The sequence below is a fragment of the Urocitellus parryii genome, chromosome 1 (genome assembly GCF_045843805.1).
Source record: "Urocitellus parryii isolate mUroPar1 chromosome 1, mUroPar1.hap1, whole genome shotgun sequence".
In the NCBI taxonomy this organism is placed as follows: Eukaryota; Metazoa; Chordata; class Mammalia; order Rodentia; family Sciuridae; genus Urocitellus; species Urocitellus parryii.
This window is the reverse complement of record NC_135531.1, coordinates 111,947,762-111,969,312: the sequence shown is the minus strand read 5'-3', so window position 1 is coordinate 111,969,312 and position 21,551 is coordinate 111,947,762. Positions and strand designations below refer to the sequence as shown.

Sequence of the window (21,551 nt, the reverse complement as noted above, 5' to 3'; positions counted from 1 at the left end):
TTTTAATTATGAGTTTCAGCTCTTAATGTGTATACATAGTAAAAATAAGCTATCAGAATTGGAATAAACTTTAGTGAGCCTCTCACTATTTCTGAAACTTTTCTGTGCATTTTCACACTTGAGGGGTGGATTTGACACATATGATGAGACTGGCTATTGTAGGAGTGGCTTATACTAAGATTGTGGTTCCAGATGCTAAGGGAAAATGGGACAAAGTATGGGATTTGTGTGTGTGCATGTGTATGTGTATGTGTGTAAATGTGTTTGTGTGTTTGCAGAGGTATTGACAAATACACATGGGAACATATCAGTGTTTCAGTTTCTGAAGAGGGGATTATGTGTGTAGCTTGAACTTGTTTCCTCTATCCCTGCTGTGCAGTATTGTCTTTCTTTCTAGCCCCCAGATGTTGTGCTGCCTAACTCATATTCACATTGAAATATACTAGTCTTATCCAGACTACCACTATAGGCCAACTTGAGAGGTTGAGTGGCAAGCCAGGCACACAGCTGAGTTGGAGAACATCAGGCTAGACTAAGAACCTAGTTGTCCTGGTTTCTATTTTGGTGTGTTCTATTCTGGTGCTGCAATAATTTATATTCAAAATGATAGGGTCATCAACAAGAATTTATCCATGTTTCCCAAATTTCTTATTAAAAAGAAAGGGAAGTTTTAGAAATTATAGTTTAGAAAGATTTTTTTCCCTTTTAAAGTTACTGGGAAAAAAATTATTTGAAATTTTTTCAGACATTTGTGGTAGAGGAACTTCATTTTTCTTGTGATAAATAAATAGATAAATGAATTGTTAAGGTAAATGGATTACTTGCTATATGTTAGATTATTGGAAATCTGCTCTTAAAATACAGGTGAATTCTGGGCATTTAGGCTTTATGTTTGGAGTGTGTGTTATTTTGTATGGCTGCACAATGAATTATTACTAACTCAGTATCTTAAAACAAGGGACTTTTTTGTATCACAATTTTCATGGGCCAGGAGTCCAGGCATGGCCTAGCTGGATTGTCAGTTTAAGGTGAGAGCGTGGCCTATGATCTGATATGGAACTCAGTTCTAAGCCTGTTGGTTTGATTTTTTATTTAACCCAAAATATTTTTATTGCTATATTAGCAGTGGATTTTTTTGTATATGTTTCTAAGGGCCACAAAAAACTAGATTGAAGGAACAAATCAAATTGAGCCCTAGATTAAAATGTTTGGTTTAAAGAATTTTCTATAACAAATTTTATGTTTAGGTTTGAAAAGTTATGTAACCTTTCATGAAAATATCATGAAGGATTTTTCTGCACTATACTAAATGTTTTCCCTTAGAAAAAAAATGAAAATATCTAAAGTATATTAGATTAAGATTACAAGATATCTTAGATATCTCTATATCATAGATCTTTTGAACATGCATCTTTTTACAGAATTATTCATATACAAAAATGTTTATTTCATTATGGACCATAAAGAAATGAGTTGGTGACAACTGTCCTTTGTACAACATTATCAATTCACTTCAGCCACAAGTATGTCCTTGATATGTGTGTAAAAGAAATAGGTTCATTTACCCCTCATTAAAACTTATACAGATTCACTTAGAAGTAAAGATGAAGGTGTAGAAATGTGAAATATGTTGTGTAATTTTTCTTTCAAACAACATTCTAAGAAGCTTGATGGTTTTTGTTAGAATTCGGCTTCTCATTGCTATAGGATCAAGGCCCTCAGTTGCTAGAGGCTTTTCCCTGGCATATTACTCTTTCCACAACAATATGGTTTGCTTTTTTAAGGCCAACAGGAGAGCCTCTCTCTGCTCCTTTTAATATCTATGATTCTAGAGCTTTTTAAAGGATTAACCTGATTAGGCCAGACTTATCAAGATACTCTGCCTTTTGATGTCAACTGATAGGGACATTAATTTTATTCATGTTGTGTATGTGTGTGTGTGTGTGTGATTGTGTGTGTGTGATTGTGTGTGTGTCTATGTATAGAAATAAGCAAACTTAACCTAGCTAGAATATTAGAGTGAAATCCTAGAAATCATGCCACATTCAAAGGAAGAGTACTTGTACACCAGATGTTGGGAATCTGGTGGGTCATTTTAGCTGTCTGTCACAGGGTTATTAAAGATAGTAGTGACTCCCTTGTTCAATAAAAATGGATTTTTTCCTATGTTCTGAGCATTCTCTAGGCCATGGAAATATAAAGCTAGGAAAGCGTAATGTATGAGATGGTGGAGAGACAGACAATAAAGTATTATTTATAATGTCATTCAGTAATTTTCAATGTGAACACTGAAAGAGAAGGTATAATAAGGGTGTAGAAGTTCAATCAGGAAGAGTTTACTGAATATCTGGAAAAAATAAAGATACTGCTGTAGTTCTTGAAAGTATAAAATTAAAAAAATTGTTTATTGATTTCCTAGGAAGAAAGGCTTAATAGTTAAGATGATGAAATTCTTAAATGACTTTTCTTTTCCTGTAGATGGTATACCTCAAGTTTACTATTTTGGCCCTTGTGGTAAATACAATGCTATGGTGCTGGAACTGCTGGGACCTAGTTTGGAAGACTTGTTTGACTTGTGTGACAGAACTTTTTCTCTTAAAACAGTTCTCATGATAGCTATACAACTGGTAAGTAAAGCAGGGTGTTTTGGAGTTGTTTGAAAAGTTATGTGTTTAGTTAGTTACAAATTTTAAATGAAAATTTATATTAAAGTTTTGTGACATTATTTTGAGAGCATTTGATTCACCTAACACAAATGTTTCTACTTTCATATGGCCTTTCTAGAATGGCTATAACTTAAAATAACTGTCAAGTGCATTTATTTGTATGAAAATTGGTATCTTTAAGAACAGAATGCTTACTTTGTTAGTTGTTTGTGGTACTCTTTCTTGTTTAAGGTGAATATTGAAATAGTACCCTCAGAAAAATGGATTTTTGGTAATAAATTTTAATGAATTAATAAGAAATAAACTCTTAAGTGTCTTACTGATTATTTAAATTTCAGGGAATGTATGGGAAAACAATTCACAGGATGAGATTGAGACAGTTTTGAAATAAATGCCAATATTAGTATGCTGTAATAGTCTTAAAATTGTTTTCTGTTTGACTTATTAGTTCTACAAATTTATCATATGGAAGTGTTCAGATGTATTTAAAGTTTGATATGCAAAGATTGGTACTAAAAAATGGGAACAACACAAATGTGCAAAATTAACAAGATAAGTTGGGTAAATTGTTAATAGCCATAAAATAATATGCAGTTAAAGCATGTACTAACAGAATGTTTATGACCTGGAATATGCTCATATGTATTGTTAATGAAAAGCTTGGATCTTGGAATATTATGTCTTATACAATCCAAAGTAATAAACAAACTAGAATGGGCTGTGTGACTGTATATTTGCATTGCATTGTTAACCATGATCCTTATTAAATGAAAGGTTTTTAAATTTTCTTATTTGTAGTGTTTTATTTTGTGATAGTTTGTATATTAAATATTATTTGAGGGCCTATAAAACAGTTAATATAAATGTAATATATTATTAGATTTGGATTCCAAAATTTTCTAGTTTCAAGATTTTATTTTTAAGTGTTTAATACCTAGGAAAACAAAAACGTTATATAAATGTTATATAAAAAGAAATACTGAATGTTGCTTGACTTTATTGTTGTTTTTATTGAACAATTTAAACACTTGCATTTCTTTAGTATAATTATAAAAGTTGCTTGATTATTATAGCCAGATGCAGTGGCTCAAGCCTATAATTCCAGATGCTTGGGAGGTTGAGGTGGGAGGATTGAAAGTTCAGGGTCAGCCTGGGAAAATTTAGAAGACCCTGTCTCAAAAAATAAAAATGACTGGGGGAATAGCTCAGTGAGAGAGTGACCCTGGGTGTGTTCTTCAGTACCAGGAAAAAACCAAAAGTTGCCCTCTTATTGAACTGAGGAAGAATAGTGCAGCCTTAGGGGTATATCTGTTAATACTTATGAGTTCAAGTTTTTTTTTTTTTTTTAAATCAGTAAAGCTTTTTGATTTTATGAGACAATATCCTCTGTTAATGTTGATTGAGTTAAACTTGCTGATATGAAAAGAATTCATAAAATTTGAACACTTTCATTCATCAGTGACCATAATAGTAAGGGCAAACATTTAAAATCATAATTGGTTATATATATGTACATTTGAGTAATTATAGACATATCTTGCTTTTAAAGTGTTGAAATAATTTATTTTTTTGTTTTCATTGTGATTATTCTCTCTTGCCTCTATCTCTATCGTTTTTTCTTATGTTAATCAAAACCTAAAATAAAATTCCTCTTCTTTATTTCTTTAACCCAGATTTCTCGCATGGAATATGTTCATTCAAAGAACTTGATATACAGAGATGTAAAACCTGAGAACTTCTTAATAGGACGACCAGGAAACAAAACCCAGCAAGTTATTCATATAATAGATTTTGGTTTGGCAAAGGAATACATTGATCCAGAGACAAAGAAACATATACCCTACAGAGAACACAAGAGCCTTACAGGAACAGCTAGATATATGAGCATAAACACACATTTAGGAAAAGGTATGTGTACCTTTAGTAAGTATGGATGTTTGAATTCAGCAGCTATGCTCACAATATATTTATGTTTGTTATTATGGTTCCTTTCTTTGCTATTTACCATAGTTTGTATTGTGATTTTCACTTATCATGTACAATTAGAGTTTACTTTCATTTATATTGTAATAATACTTTAAGTGCCATAGAGTAAATGAATGACAGATTTTGTTACATTCATTTTGTCTCTTTTCCACCCTGTAACTTGAGATGTTCAACTTGGATACAGTTAGGGGTCTACATATATACATATGATTATTCTATTAAAGAATATGAGTAAATGCCTACTTTTAATTGAATTTGTTGCATATGAAATTTTTTATTAAGATCGTAGCTTTTCTATATGGCTATCTAGGGAAGCAGCAAGCATATCCTCTAGAGGGGGCAGAACTGGCTTCTAATGCTGGCTTAACTATATCCTAATTATATGACTTCTGCTAAGTTCTTAAACTTTTTAAGGGAATTTCTTATTTGTAAGAAGAGTAAAAATTATTACTAACATTTCACTGTTTTTGTAGTTTTTCTTTTTCTTGGTGTAGTATCTAATATCATAATTAAATAATTTGTTATATCACCAGTCTTTTCACCTGGAGAATTCCTTGGACTTTCTTCAAGTTATTTTTGAGGAATGCAGGCTATTTTAGAATGTTCTCAATTTGGGTCTGTTTTTCTCTATAATTAGGTTTTGGTGTGTACTTTTATTACAAATACAGAAGTGGTGTGCTCTCAGTGTATCAAGTTGGGGCTCAGGATCTAATCATAATGCAACTAGTTCTAAGTAGCTTTAATCACTTCCTTAGGGTGGTATCTGATGAGTTTATCCACTAAAAGCTTCTTATTTTCACTTTGTAATTAAACACTATTTTTAAATAAACTTTGAGATTATGTAAATATTTTCTTTATCAAACTTTTAAAAAATATTTTTTAATTGTAGATGGACACATACCTTTATTTATTTATCTTTTTATGTGGTGCTGAGGATCAACCCAGTGCCTCTCCCATGCTAGGGAGTGCTCTATCTCTGAGCCACAACCCCAGCTCCAAACTTCTACCCACATTTAGCATGTATTGATAATTTTCTGTCATTCCTTGCATATTTAATAACTGACATTTGAATATAAGTACGAACTTTTCCTTTTCCCTCATTTATTGATTTATATCTGTATGGACTTATGAGTTCTTATTTAATGTGTTATGTGTCAAATGCATTATGATCATTATTTATTTTGATTGTCTCAGATTTGGCCACTGGTTGCTCCTTAAAGCTGGTTCCTCTTTTCATGTTCTCATGATTCTTTGAGCATTTCCTTACTTTCTGGTTGCAAAAAATACTTCCAGATTCATCTTGTGGTTTCTCTGCTCTAACCTCATCATGTACCATTTCTCTAAGAAGTTCTAGTTCCTTTTATTGAATAACGGTAGTATTTAGAAACCAAAATTTGTCTCCTGAATATGCTCATTGCTATGGTTTGTTTTTGCTGATAGGCTCTTTTTGAAGCAGAACTAAGAATTATTGTGTGTAAATGTGTACATGTACATATACATATACACAAATATGCCTACATATATATATGACATATATATATTTTAATACCTATTAAAAATGTCAAGTTTATACTGATACTTCTGATTTTAATTTATCACAATAAAGTAGTTTTACCCAACTATATTTATAATTCTTTTTCCTTTTCTATATTTGTATTTTCCTTTGTTAACAGACTCATTCACTCATTTTTAGAGGCCTACTATACTCAGAAAGTAGCTTCAAATTGCCAAATGACACAACTTTGTAAAGCAAGTTTACTAGGACTGTAACATTTGTAATTCTTTTTTTATTGAAGAGTGCTTCTTAAAATTGAAGTAAAATTTATATGGAGTACAGTATACAATGTCTGAGTGTATAATTTGAGAGTACTGATGAAAATATGTGCCATGTAACCCCCAACCCTATCAAGATTTAGAACATTATCATCACCCTGAAGACTTCCTTCTTATTTCTTTTCAATCCCTGCCTTCTCCAGAAGCAACCACTGAGCTGATTTCTCTCACCATAAATTAGTTTTGCTGATTCTATTATGTCATGTAATTGGAATCACTTGGCTTCTTGCTCAGTATAATCTTTGTGAGATTCATATTTTTCTAAGTATCAGTAGTTTGTTCATTTCAATGCTGAGTAGTAGTCGATGGCAGGAACATACTACATCCATTCTAATATTGATAGATAGTTGGATTATTAACAGTTTTATGACTATTATGAGTAAAATTTTAGGCATTCTTGCCGATCTTTTTGTGGGCATATGTTCTGTTAGAATTGTTGGATGGTATGATAAATGTAGTTTAGGTTTATAAGAAACTCAGGGGCTAGGGTTGTGGCTCATTGGTAGAGTGCTTGTTTAGAACATGTGAGGCACTGGGTTTCATGCTCCACATCATGTAAAAAAATAAAATATTAAAAAATAGAATGTTTAAAAAAAAAGAAAAAGGAAACTCAATCAGATCCCTATATTTTCACCAGCAGCGAATGAGAGTGCTTCCCGTTTTTTATAGCATTTGGCAGTTAGTCTTTCTCATTTAAGCACCAATGGATGTTTGGTATTTTATTTCCCCATGTTTAATGTTTTGGAGCTCTGTTCCATGTGTTTATTGGCCATTTGTATATCTATTTTGAATTTTTTGTATATATCTTTTTGTTTATCATTTTGTTGTTGATTTATAGGAGTTCCTTATGTGTTTACAAGTCCTTTGTCAAAAATAAGTGTGGTAGGAATCTTTGTATATTCTAGATAGAAGTCTTGTCAAGTATAGGCATTGTGAATATTTCTTCCAATAAACCAGTCAGTGTGTATCCATAATCATTGTTCAAAAATGCCTTACAATATAAAAGCAGATTTGACAGGACTTTTAGTAGTCATCTAATCCAGCTTCTGATTTCTTATCTTAGCATCTCTAACCATCCTCCCTATGATCACTTAACTATATACTGCATATATATATATATCTTTGTTTTAAAAAACATCTTTCCTGACAGTCTGCCTGATAGTAGGCTCATGGTATTTTTTCTTTGAAATGCCTGAAAAATTAAATTTGTCTTTCTTCATAAAAAGTAAGTTTTAAACACCTAAAATTATAAACATAATTTTTATTCAGATGATATTTTTGGTGAGTTCCTTTTAATAGCAAACTTTCCTGGTAGATTTAAAATATAGTTGGGTAGACATATAAATTTCAGGATTGTGCCTTCTATTAAAACCAGGCACACCTTTATTTGTGTGTGCAGTGTCTGAGAAATTTTCATTTCATGGAAGTTGTTAACAGACTATTTTATAGCAAGTAACAAAGGTTCGCCACTGTTTTATTGTGAGACATGAAGTCACAACTTCCTTATGGCCTAATGTTTTTTATCTGAACAATGGTAAGTGTAATACCATTCTATTTGTAGAAATGGCAAAGCCAGTCTGATTTGTTTGTCCTTGTTGGTAAAAGCCTTCGGAGCTTGGGAAATGGCATCTAACTGATGCAATAATCTTTCTTTGCTCCTCTTTCAGGAAGAAAACAAAAAAATGATTTCTTTGGCAAGTATTACAAACAACAAAAGCTTTGATATTTACTTTTCCTCTCTTATAAAAGTCTTGCTTCTCAGTTTCTGTGTAGGTGGAGGAAATGGGTAATATTAATAGAGAAAAATGTTTGTTTGCTAGATTACATGAATTCCTTTTGAAAATAAATGAAGAGTAAGGTAAAGTGGTGTGAGTTTAGGTGCTGAAGAGTTAAAGCATACTATAAGTTTGAGGTGCCTGTCATATGGAATATTCTGTGGTATTTTAAAATTTTGAATATATTGCATTGAGAGCAGTCATTAAAAAGAAAAAGGAACAGAGAAAATATGACTTGACTTTGTGCATCTCTAACTTCTGCCTTTCCTGCTTTGTCTGGGCTTTGATGATTACTTTTAAAACCTCATTCATTCATTCATACATTTTAGGGCACTTCTTTGCTTTCATGAACTTTTCAAAATAAAGAATTTGGTCACAGGAACATTATATGGGTTTATAACTATTTTTCCTTCTTGAATATTGATGCAGTATCATACTTAAATAGGGAAAAGATGTTCCTAATATGGAAAAATAGAATAAAATTGCATTGTAGGATTTATTATCTTTTTCTTGTATCTATTGAATATAAGGAGGCAATTTATGTTCAGAAGGCAGATGTGATTCATGTTTATATATGCGTTCATCGTTGGTTAAGTCACTAAGACTATATGTGGATTTCGCATAGTCTACATATGAAAGCTTTTTTAAAAAAATATTATCACATTGAACTGTTTTTGTGTTTTGTGTGATGTCTCCTTTTGGATACCTTTTTAAAGACATCTTTTTAAAAACTGCTTTGAACTTCATGTTATAATCTTTCTTTGGATAATTCTCTTTCTCCCTTTTATATCTTTTGTTAAAGTCATTTGAGATTAAGCAAATACTGTATACATTTCTCTTTGGTAAGAGGTCTTGAAATGAAATTCAAATCTTTTATTTTTTAAAGTATTGTTGATTAATTAAGAGTAAAGAGTATGATTTGAGGAGTACGTTAGAAGCTGCTTTGTAAATATTAGTAAGAAAAGTTTGTATTCTATAGAAGCTGCTTTGTAAATATTAGTAAGAAAAGTTTGTATTCTATAGAAGCTGCTTTGTAAATATTAGTAAGAAAAGTTTGTATTCTATAGAAGAATATATTTCAACCTTCTGAATAGGGGAGAGGAATCACAGAATTATGCTGTTTTAAAAGCATCTTATTTCCATACTTCATTTGTGATGTAATTAATTTAATTTAATTTCTAGGTGAATTGTCCAAATTCCTGAGACGTGTTCTGTGTGCTGCAAGGGTTTTAACAGCATAGAAACACATTTACATTTACAATTATATTTTAATAGTTTAAAAATGTACTGCATGATTCCTTACTCTTTTAAACAAAGTATGATAAACATAAATGATATTTTATTGTTATTTCAGGATAAACAATTTTTGCATGATTGCTGTTTTATATATTAATAACTTGAAATCTGTTGAAGAATATTTGGATATATGTTTTTATCTACATAAATTTAGAGAAAATGTTATTTGTATTTTGTAACATAAATTTTTTTTGGTGAGGTTTTTTTTCTGTCTTCCACTATATTTTCTTGTACTTTTTTATAATATGTACATATACCTACTTCTGGCAGCAATATGTATTTCTCTTTTGATATGCTTCTTTTAACCTGATAGCCCTGCTTACTGAAATTATATCTAAATTAATAAAAGTAAATGTCAAGAAAGAACTTCTTTAAGAATTAAGTGAATGCATGTACTGGATTCAGTTGCTCAGACAACTCTTATTTTTAAATTGTCTTGATATTGCTATGTTAAGTGTTTGGATTAGTGAGCTGTTTGCTGCATGTTGTTTTGAATTAATTTTTTTTCCCTTTTATATTTATATTCTCATATTTTAAAAAACTCATCTTTATTGAGTTCTTTTGAAAAATGTAAGCCTAGTGAATCTTACAGAAGATGTATTTCTGGGTCCAGGGGAAAAAATTTTAATATTTTAGAAATGTAAGTAAAAGTTTTACTTGCATATAGTAATTTTTATATAGTAATGACTTATATTTTCTTCAAAGAGAAATTTTTGTTGTCTTTCAGCTTCATTGTTTGTATATTGGTATAAGTAAGTTTTTTTTAGCAAGTATAATGTGTATAGTAGAAATTTTCCAGCTTATAAGTGAGGCATTTGGTATATTTTTTTTTGACAGAGATAAATTTATGAAAAAAGGAATATTTTTCTGTTGAATACTGAATTAAAATTTCAACTGAAATGGAACATTATAAGCAATTGAGAAATGAGATCAGATTTAAAAAGAGAAAAATTAAGTTGACCTGTGAAAATAGAATTTTTAAAAAGAAAATCACTGCACAAGGTTTGCAGTAAACATTTGCTTGATTGTTGGACTTGACTTTGCTTTCTGAAATTAAAAAAGCCCACACTGGTAGGCTAAAACCCTGTACTTCATTTATTAAATATATATTAGACACTTACTGATTTTTTCTTCTTACTTAGGATTACCAACATCTACTTTCAGTGAAGTTATAATTTAAAAAGATCAGGTATTGAAGCACGGACATATATTAAGCCCATATGTGTTGGTTATGTTTATGTGGTACATATATTTTTAAAGAGCAAACTTTTAATTGGCTTTCTATATTACTTTAAAATTGAACCTATGAAAAGACTTTTAAATTATACCTATTATAAAGCAAATTGTCTCTTTTTCATTTCTTTACCCGCTGCTCATAGCAAGAGTCCCTATAATGATTCTTGGCTTTGAGGAAAACATCCATCTTCAAACAGGATTTTTCAGTTAAGCAATTTAAAAAAATGTGAACAGAGTTTAATAAGGGCCAGATTACCTTTGAGAGATCTTTTTCATGTAGGAGACCTGAGGGGGTATTTTTTAGTTACTGTGTTTCAAAGAGAAAGCTTTCCTACCACCTCTATTCCTTATTACCTACTGAAATTTATTTTCAGATATGTTAGTTGATGAAAGAACACAAAGAAAGGGATTATGATGTTAAAGAATATTTTGGAATGAATTTCAGTAGTAGGTTTACTTTGCTAGCTTATATTATGGCTTAAAATTTTAAATGCCTTGAAGGTTATAAGACTAATACTATTCTTTGATATGACTAAAGTGGCCAGGTCACCTTATTAACAGGCCTTGTTGGCAACTGTGGTAACTAAAGTCTATCTTGGATGGAATTCAAAGAGGAATTGCATTTTATACTGAGTTCCTTTCCTTAACAAAGAGTCTTGCTGTAGAGCACAATATGCTTGTATATATTTTTTAGGACTTTTCAGTTATATCATATAAATTTAAAAACACATACCTTAGTCATATATGATGTTATACGTATCATACATATGATATAACTTAAAAGTCTTCATAGTTGGGAAATTTTATATGTATGTATATACCTCCTATAGGATGTAATATACATCCATCCTATATAAATGTGTGTATATATATTTATGGGATACATAAGCTATATTCTACATATATTTTATATAAATAAATTTATACCTACATATTACTTTGAAGGTTATGATGTTATCTGGGTCTTAATCTTTAAGAAAGTTTTGAATTATAAACCATATTTTGTTAATTGATAGCTAGTCACATTTTTTTCTTGATGCAGTTTTGGTAATTTATAGCTTTCAAAGTATTTGTTTATCTCAGTTGTTGAATATATTGGCATAATGTTGGTTCATAATATTCTTTATCATTCTATTAATATCTGTAGAATCTGCCCTGATGCTCTGTCTTTTGCTCCTATTATTGGTAATTTTTGCTTTTTTCTTTTCACCTAGTAAGAGGGTTAATAATTTTATTGAAGTTTTCAAATAACTAGCTTTTGTTTTTATTGCCTTTTTTCTTTTCTTTTCTCTTGATACTGGGAATTGAATCAAGGGGTATTCTACCAACAAACTACTGTATCCCAGCCCTTTCTTTTTCTTTTCTTATTTATTTTTTTAAAGATTGTACTTTTTCCTCATAGTTTTTGAGTGGTGCATTATAGTTGTACACAATGGTGAGATTTGTTGGTACATATTTATACATGCACACAACATAGGATAAAATTTGGCCAATTACATTCCCCAATATTTCCCCTTACCCTCCTCTCCTTCCTTCCTTTCCTCTATTATACTGATCTTCCTTCGATTTTCATAATCCCCTTGGCCCCCACCCCTTTCTTTTCCTTTCTCATCTTTAGCTTCCACATATGAGAGAAAACATGTAACCATTGAACTTCTGAGTTTGCTTATTTCACATAACATCATGTTCTCAAGTTCTATCCATTTACCTGCAAATGACATAATTTCATTTTTTTATGGCTTAATAAAAATGTGTATATATACCACATTTTCTTCATCTATTCATCCATTGATGGACACCAAGGTCCAGTCCTATTTATTTATTTAAATTTTATTTTTAATTAATTTATTTATTCTAATTTGTAATAAAGGAAGCAGAATGCACATATAGAGTACAATTTTTCATTTTTCCAGTTGTACACAAATAGAGTCACACTATTTGTATCTTTATACATGTACTTAAGATAATGATGTCCATCTCATTCCACCATCTTTCCTACCCCAAGACCTCCTCCCTTCTCCTCCCTCCCCTTTGCCATATCCAGAGTTTCTCCATTTCTCCCATGCTCCTCCCCCACCTCCATTATGGATCAGCATCCACATATTAGAGAAAACATTCTTTGTTTTGGGATTGGCTTTCTTGACTTAGCATGCTATTCTCCAACTCCATCCATTTACCTGCAAATGCCATGGTTTTATTCTCTTTTAATGCTGAGTAATATTCCATTGTGTATATATATCACAGTTTCTTTATCCATTCATCTATTGAAGGGCATCTAGGTTGGTTCCACAATTTAGCTATTATGAAATGTGCTGCTATAAATACCCACGTGGCTACGTCATTGTATTATGCTGTTTTTCAGTCTTTTAGGTATAAACCAAGGCCTGGGATAGCTGGGTCAAATGGTGGTTCCATTCTAAGCTTTCCAAGTAATTTCCATACTGCTTTCCAGATTGGTTGCACCAATTTGCATTCCCACCAGCAATGTATTAATGTGCCCTTTTCCCCATATCCTCACCAACACTTATTGTTTTTTGTTTTCTTCATAGCTGATATTATGATGGAGTGAGATGAAATATTAGAGTAGTTTTGATTTGCATTTCTCTAATTGTTGAACATTTTTTCATGTTTGTTGATCGATTGTATTTTATCTTCTAAGAAGTGTCTGTCCTATTCCTTGGCCCATTTATTGATTGGGTTATTTGTTTTTTTGGTGTTAAGTTTTTGAGTTCTTTATATATATATATCTTAGAGATTAGTGCTGTATCTGATGTGCATGTGGTAAAAATTTTCTCCCGTTCTGTAGGTTCTCTCTTCATCTCAGATTGTTTATTTTGCTGAGAAGAAGCTTTTCAGTTGGAATCCATCCCATGTATTAATTCTTGGTTTTATTTCTTATGCTATAGGAGTCTTATTAAGGAAGTCAGGGTTTAATCCAACATGATGAAGATTTGGGCCTACTTTTTCTTCTGTTAGGCACAAGGTCTCTCTGGTCTAATTCCTAGGTCCTTGATCCACTTTGAGTTGAGTGTTGTGCATGGTGAGAGATAGAGGCTTAATTTCATTTTGCTGCATATGGATTTTCAGTTTTCCCAGCACCATTTGTTGAAGAGGCTATCTTTTCTCCAATGTATGTTTTTGGCATCTTTGTCTAGTGTGAGATAACTGTATTTATGTGGGATTGTCTCTGTGTCATCTGTTCTGTACTATTCGTCTACATGTCTATTTTGGTGCCAATACATGCCATTTTGTTACTAGTGCTCTGTAGTATAGTTTAAGGTCTTGTATAGTGATGCCACCTGCTTCACTCTTCTTGATAAGGATTGCTTTAGCTATTCTGGGTCTCTTTTTTATTTCCAGATGAATTTCATGATTGTTTTTTCAATTTCTATGAGGAATGTCATTGGGATTTTGATTGGAATTACATAAATCTGTATAGTGCTTCTGGTAGTATGGTCATTTTGATGATATTAATTCTGCCTATCCAAGAGCAAGGTAGATCTTTCAATCTTCTAAGGTTTTCTTTAATTTCTCTAGCGTTCTGTAGTTTTCATTGCAGAGGTCTTTCACCTCTTTTGTTGATTCCCAAGTATTTTATTTTATTTTTTTATTGAGGCCATTGTAGGGGTAATTTTCCTAGTTTCTCTTTCAGAGGATTTGTCACTGGTGTACAGAAATGCCTTTGATTTATGGGTATTGATTTTATATCCTGCTACTTTGGTGAATTCATTTATTCTAGAAGTTTTCTAGTGGAATTGTTTTTGGATCCTCTAGGTATAGAATCATGTCATCAACAAATAGTGATAGCTTGAGTTCTTCTTTTCCTATCCATATCCTTTTAGTTTCTTTCATCTATCTAATTGCTCTGGCTACAGTTTCAAGAATTATGTTAAATAGAAGTGGTGAAAGAGGGCATCCTTGTCTTGTTACAGTTTTTAGAGGGAATGCTTTTCAATTTTTCTTCATTTAGAATGATGTTGGCCTGGGGCTTGGCATAGATAGCTTTTACAACATTGAGATATATTCCTGTTATCTCTAGTTTTTCTAGTGCTTTGAACATGACAGGGTGCTATAGTTTCTCAAATGCTTTTTATGCATCTATTGAGATGATCATGTGATTCTATCTTTAAGTATATTGAGGGGATGAATTACATTTATTGATTTCTGTACATTGGATCCACCTTGCATCCCTGGGATGAACCCCACTTGATCTTAATGCCCTGTCTTTTTAATATGTTTTTATATTCGATTTGCCAGATTGTATTGAGAATTTTTGCATCTATGTTCATTAGAGATATTGGTCTGAAGTTTTCTTTCTTTGATGTGTCTTTGTCTGTTTTTGGAATCAGGGTGATATTGGCCTCATAGAATGAATTTGGAAGTGTTCCCTCTTTTTCTATTTAATGGAATAATTTGAGAAGTATGGGTATTAGTTCGTCTTTGAAGGTCTTGTAGAACTCAGCTGTGTAACCATCTGGTTCTGGGCTTTTCTTGGTGGGTAGGCTTCTGATGGCGTCTTCTATTTCATTGCTTGAAATTGATCTGTTTAACTTGTGTACTTCATCCTGACTCAATATGGGCAAATTATTATGACTCTAGAAATTTGTCGATGCCTTTGATATTTTTTATTTTATTGGAGTACAGGTTTTCAAAATAATTTCTAATTATCTTCTGCATTTCTATAGTGTCTGTTGTGGTATTTCCTTTTCATCATAGACTTTAGTAATTTGGATTTTCTTTCCTGGTCTTTGTTAGCATGGCTAAGGGTTTATCAATTTTATTTATTTTTTCAAAGAACCAACTTTTTGTTTTGTCTGTTTTTTCAATTTGTTTGTTTGTTTTGCTTTCATTGATTTTGGCTCTGATTATTATTTTCTGTCTCCCACTGCTTTTGGTGTTGATATGTTATTCTTTTTCTAGAGATGTAATGTTAGGTCATTTATTTGTTGACCTTTTCTTCTTTTAAGGAATGAAATACATGCAGAGAGCTTTCATCTTAGTACTGCCTTCATAGTATCCCAGAGATTTTGATATGTTATATCAATGTTCTCATTAACCTCTAAGAGTTTTTTAATATCCTCTTTGATGTCTTCTGCAATGCATTATTCATTCAGTAGCATGTTATTAACTCTCCAGGTGTTGGAGTAGCTTCTATTTTTTATCATTGATTTCTAATTTCATTCCATTATGTTCTGATAGAATGCAGGGTAGTATCTCTACTTTTTTGTATTTGCTAAGACTTGCTTTATAGCATAATATATGATCTATTTTAGAGAAGGATCCATGTGCTGCTGAGAAGAAAGTGTATTCACTCGTTGATGGATGAAATATTCTATTAAGTCTAAGATATTGATTGTATTATTGAGTTCTATGGTTTTTCTGTTTAGCTTTTGTATAGATCTATGCAGTGGTGAAAGAGGTGTGCTTAAGTCATCCAGAATTATTGTGTTGAGAATAGTTTGTTTGATGAATGTAAATGCTCCATTGTTTGGGGCATATATATTTATAATTGTTATGTCTTGTTGATGTATGTTTCCCTTAAAAAGTATGAAATGTCCTTCTTTATCCCTTTTGATTAACTTTGACTTGAAGTCTACTTTATTTGATATGAGGATGGAAACCCCTGCTTATTTTCACAGTCCATGTGAGTGGTATGTTTTGTCCCAACCTTTCACTTTTATTTTGTGGCTCTTTTCCTATGAAATGAGTGTCTTCTTTTTTTTTTTTTTTTTTAAATCCAGTCTGCTAGTCAATGTCTTTTGATTGGTGAGGTTAGGCCATAAACATTCAGGGTTATTATTGAGACATGATTTGTATTCCCAGCCATTTTTGTTTATTTTTAATATTTGACTTGCTTTCTCATTTGATTGGTTTTTCCTTTAGTGTAGTACCTCCCTTTGCTGATTTTCATTTTCTTTTCATGCAATATTTTGCCAAGGATGTTCTGTAATGCAGGCTTTCTAGTTGTAAATTCTTTTAACTTTTGTTTATCATTGAAGGTTTTTATTATGTCATCAAATGCTTAATTTTTCTAGATATAAAATTCTTGATTGGCATCCCTTTTCTTTCAGAACTTAGTAAAAATTCCAGGATCTTCTATCTTTTAGCATCTGATTTGAGAAATCTGCAGATATTCTAATTGGTTTCCCCCCATATGTAATCTGATTTATTTCTCTTGTGGCTTTTTAAATTCTCTCCTTATTCTGTATGCTAAGCATTTTCATTTTATAATGTGCCTTGGTGTAGATCTGTTGTGATTTTGTACATTTAGTGTCCTAAAAGCCTCTTGTATTTGATTTTCCAATCCATTCTTTATGTCTGGAAAATTTTCTGATATTATTTTATTGAATAGATTGTTCTTCCTTTGGTTTGAAACTCTATGCCTTCCTCTATCTGAATAATTCTTTTTTAAAATGTTTTTTATTTTCAGTGGACACAACATCTTTATTTTACTTTTATGTAGTGCTCAGGATTGAACCCAGCAGCCCGCACATGCCAGGCGAGCGCAATACCACTTGAGCCACATCCCCAGCCCAATTTATTTATTTATTTATTTTTTAGATGTAGTTGGGCACGATACCTTTGTTTTCTTTATATGTGGTGCTGAGGATCGAACCCAGGGCCCTGCACATGCTAGGCAAGCACTCTGCTGCTGAGCCACAACCCCAGCCTCCCTGAATAATTCTTAAATTTGGTCTTTTTATATTATCCCATAATTCTTGAATGTTCAGCTCATGGTTTCTTACTTTCTTCACTATGTGGTCAAGTTTATTTTCAATATTATATATTTCGTCTTCATTGTCTGAGGTTCTGTCTTCAAAATGATCTAATCTGTTAGTGAGGCTTTCTTGAATTTTTAACTTGGTTTATTGTTTCCTTCATTTCAGGAATTTCTGTTTTTTTAAAGAACCTTTATCTTCATATTGAAGTAATCTTTTGCTTCCTGTATTTGCTTTTGTAGCTCTTTATTGAAATGATCTTTTATTGCCTGCATTTGCTCTCTTATATGATCCTTTAATTTACAGAATATTTTAATTATGTGCATCCTGAAATCCTTCTCTGTCATTTCTTCTGTTGTGCTGGCCGGGATTTCTTATAATGTAGTGTCTTTGTTTGTTTTGGGCACTTTATTCCCTTATTTTTTCATATTGTTTGTGGTCTTCCCTTCTAGCGCTGCGGGTCTGAGTTGTCACAGTTTTTACCACGTAGGCATATAGTGTCCAATACCTCTCCTTTCAGGGGGAGATCAATAGTAACAGATCCCAATACAAACAATATCTAGCCTTAAAACAAATAGCTCCAATCAAGACGTTTATAGTTTTGTCACAGTATATAGAAATGTTGAGTTCAGTTATTATCTACAATATAAATAGTAGATTTGCAAAGGTGTCTACAGTTTCTGGTGGTCGACAAAGAGAGAACTGGGGTGTAGGGTGGGGTGTAGAATGAGATGTTAAGGAGGTAGGATATAGAGCATATACAGTTATTAGATCTTAGGAAGCAAGAAAGAGGAATCTAAAAATGTTGGCTATTAGCAGGTTAAAAGAGAGAACGTGATTTTGGGGAAACAAGTAAGTGGGGGAGACAATAGAGAAAGTAAACAAACATAAAAATTAAGAAAAATAAAAAATGCTAAAATAATATACAACACAACTGTAATATACTATTCAGGCATCCAAGTCCTTGGTATTCTAATTCATGAAAAGTAATTGGTTTCACAAATGTTGGGGATGTGAGGGTGAGAGATGAGATAGAGAAAAGAAAGAAATAAAAAAGAGGAAAGAAACAAAACATTTCAAAGGAAAATACAAGGATTGTTTTTGTTGGAATTCAGTTTTTTTCCTGCTTCCCTTTTCATCCAATAGGCGAGGTTTTCTGTTGTTTGCTGGTATTTTCACTCTCAGGATGATTAGATTATTAGGGTAGCAGGGTTGGTCTTGGGGACAGAGCTCTTGCAGGTGGGGTATAGCACTTGCTGGTCCCCAGTGGGAGACTGCACCCCAAGGATCTCCTTTGGGGCCTGCTGGTATGATGTGGGTACCTGGTCTTCTTATCTCCTTGTATCTCCTATAGACCTCAAATTCCTGCTCTCTAATTTAGTCTCTAAACGTATATCCCTCACCCCCTCCCTTTCTACCTCCCATTCCAGAACCTTCTCTCTGGAGGTCTTTTGGGCTACGCTCTGGGGGTTGCACACTGTTATGGAGAGCTCTTTTGTATTGGGACATTCAGGGCCAGGCTTTGTGAGCTACAGTGGGCTGTGTAGCCACAAGCACTGTGCCCAGTTAGTGGTTGCTGGGGAGAGGGGAAAGTTGGGGACTATAGGTACCTTGATAATGCTTCTAAGCCCCTGTCAGTGTTCCTAGCTGGAAGTTGCCCCAAATAAAGATGGTGACAAAGGTGTCCCAAGATGTAGGCAGCTGCTTTTAGCAATGGGGTGTCAGGTTGGGTCAGGCCGGGTGGTGGCATGCTCAGAGATGTAGCTCTGTGGTGTGCAGTGTTGGCTGCCTCCAGACCCTGTCCAGTATCCCCAGGTGCAGACTACTACGTGTAGGGAAGTATGGTATTGGTTGCAGTATCCCAAGATGGAGGCGACCAGGAGAGCCCCATTTGGTTGATGGGGCTCCACACTGGAGTTGTGGTGGGAAGTCCTGTGGGGGAGCTACTGTAGAATTCCTGTTTGGGTTTATAGCCAGGGGTCCTGCACTGACATTGAGTCCTGTGGACCTGTGCGGGCAGTAGCTGTCGGGTCCTCTAATAACTTGTAGAGAAATAGTATTCCTACTGCTTGAATCCCAGGTCACAGAGCAACAAAGAATGCAAACTCCCTGTAGCCCTCCTATTTATTTATTTATTTATTTATTTATTTATTTTTTATGAGACAGGGTTTTGTTAGGTCACTGAGACTGGAGTTGAACTTGCAATCCTCTGCCTGAGCCTCCTGAGTCACTGGGAGTAAAGGCGAGCATCATCATGTCTGGCTTCATTGTTTTTTTCCTATTGATTGTCTGTGTTTTGGTTGTTAATTTTCTCCTTTATTATTATTTTCTCCTTTCTTTTACTTATTTTCGATAGTAATGATAGGAATACAGACATAGATAAGTGGTTCAGAATATAAAGTCCTAAAATTGACCATAGACAGGTCATTTGATTTGTGAGAATGATGCTCAAGCAACTCAAGGAAAAAGAATAGTCTTGTCAATAAGTAGTATAAGTAGGTATCAACATTGGAAAACATGAATCTAAACTTTCACCCCACACTACAAGCAAAACAAAATTAAAACCAAAAACCTTCAAAATGGATAACTTGAAATGTAACAACCAAAACTGTAAAACTAATAGAAGAAATAATAGGAGAAAATATAATATACATTATAATATATAATTATGTTTATATATTATATAATTATAATCTGGAGAGTAGTCAGAGTTCTTATTGGACATAAAAGAGCATGAATACTAAGAGAAACCTCATACATTGAACTTCATTGAAATGTAAAACTTCTTTTAAAGATGCATTAAGAATACACCAATGAGGGGCTGGGGTTGTGGCTCAGCGGCAGAGTGCTTGCCTAACACATGCGGGGCCCTGGGTTTGATCCTCAGCACCACATATAAATAAATAGATAGATAGGTATGTAGATAGATAGATAGATAGATAGATAGATAGATAGATAAAGGTGTTTTGTCCAACTACAATTGAAAAATAAATATTTTTTTAAAAAATACAACAATGAAAAGTAATCTGTAGTCTCAAAAAGTATTTGTGAAATTTCATCTGAAAATGACTTGTATCTACAGTATAACAAGAACTATTACAAGTTTATGACAAGTAATTAATTTTCTTTTTTAAAAAATATTTTATTAGTTGTTGATGGATCTTTATCATATGTATGTATGTATGTATGTATTTATTTATTTATATGCAGTGCTGAGGATTGAACCCAGTGCCTCACACATGCTAGGCAAGCGCTCTACCACTGAGCCACAACCCCAGCCTTTCTAATTTTCAAAATGAGCAAAATACTTGAACAAACACTTCACAAAAAGATGATGAGTAGTAACAATGAAACATCAGTCACCAATGAAATGTGAATTAAATCACAATAAGCTAATATTTCACAGCTATTAACATGGCTAACATTAAATGTTGTACAAGCTTTAAAGCAACTGAAATTCTTGTATGTTATTGGGCATATGAAATGACACATCTCTTTAGAAAACAGTTCTGTGGAGCTGGGGCTGTAGCTCAATGGTAGAGCGCTTGCCTAGCATGCGTAAGGTACTTTGTTCGATTCTCAGCACCATATATAAATAAATGAACAAAATAAAATCCCATTAATGTCTAAAAAAAATTAAAAAAACAGTTCTGTATTTTCTTATAAATGTAAACCTACATTTTCCATAAGATGCCATGATACTGTGCCTAACACCCATACATACTCACCTCATAATTTCACCCATGAAAATATATATCCACACAAAAAGTTTTGTAAGAATACCTGTAACAGCTTTTTTCCACAGTAGCTTCAAACTGGAAGCTCCTCAGAAGCCATCAGCAATGAATAGTTAAATATATTGTGCTGTACTGTTCAGCAGAAGTTCACTGGATTAAACAAAGGGGAATAGGAAAGACAGTACACTGAATCAGAAATAACTTTCCTATGTTTTCACACAACCAATGAAACTCCACATCATGTACAACCACAGGAATAGGATCCCAATTAGAATAATTTATAGTCCATGTGTGTATAACAGG

At 32.7% G+C, this 21,551-nt stretch overlaps 1 protein-coding gene across 2 annotated transcripts in view; it reads left to right on the top strand.

Annotated features, from left to right (window-relative positions):
* Csnk1g3 (casein kinase 1 gamma 3) overlaps positions 1-21,551 on the top strand; it is a 103,844-nt gene that overhangs the window by 50,316 nt on the left and 31,977 nt on the right. For both annotated transcript variants that reach the window (XM_026396190.2, XM_026396189.2), the window contains exons 5-6: positions 2,479-2,627; positions 4,340-4,574. In XM_026396190.2, coding sequence (XP_026251975.1) covers positions 2,479-2,627; positions 4,340-4,574 — 384 coding nt within the window. The remainder of the gene's footprint in view (positions 1-2,478; positions 2,628-4,339; positions 4,575-21,551) is intronic.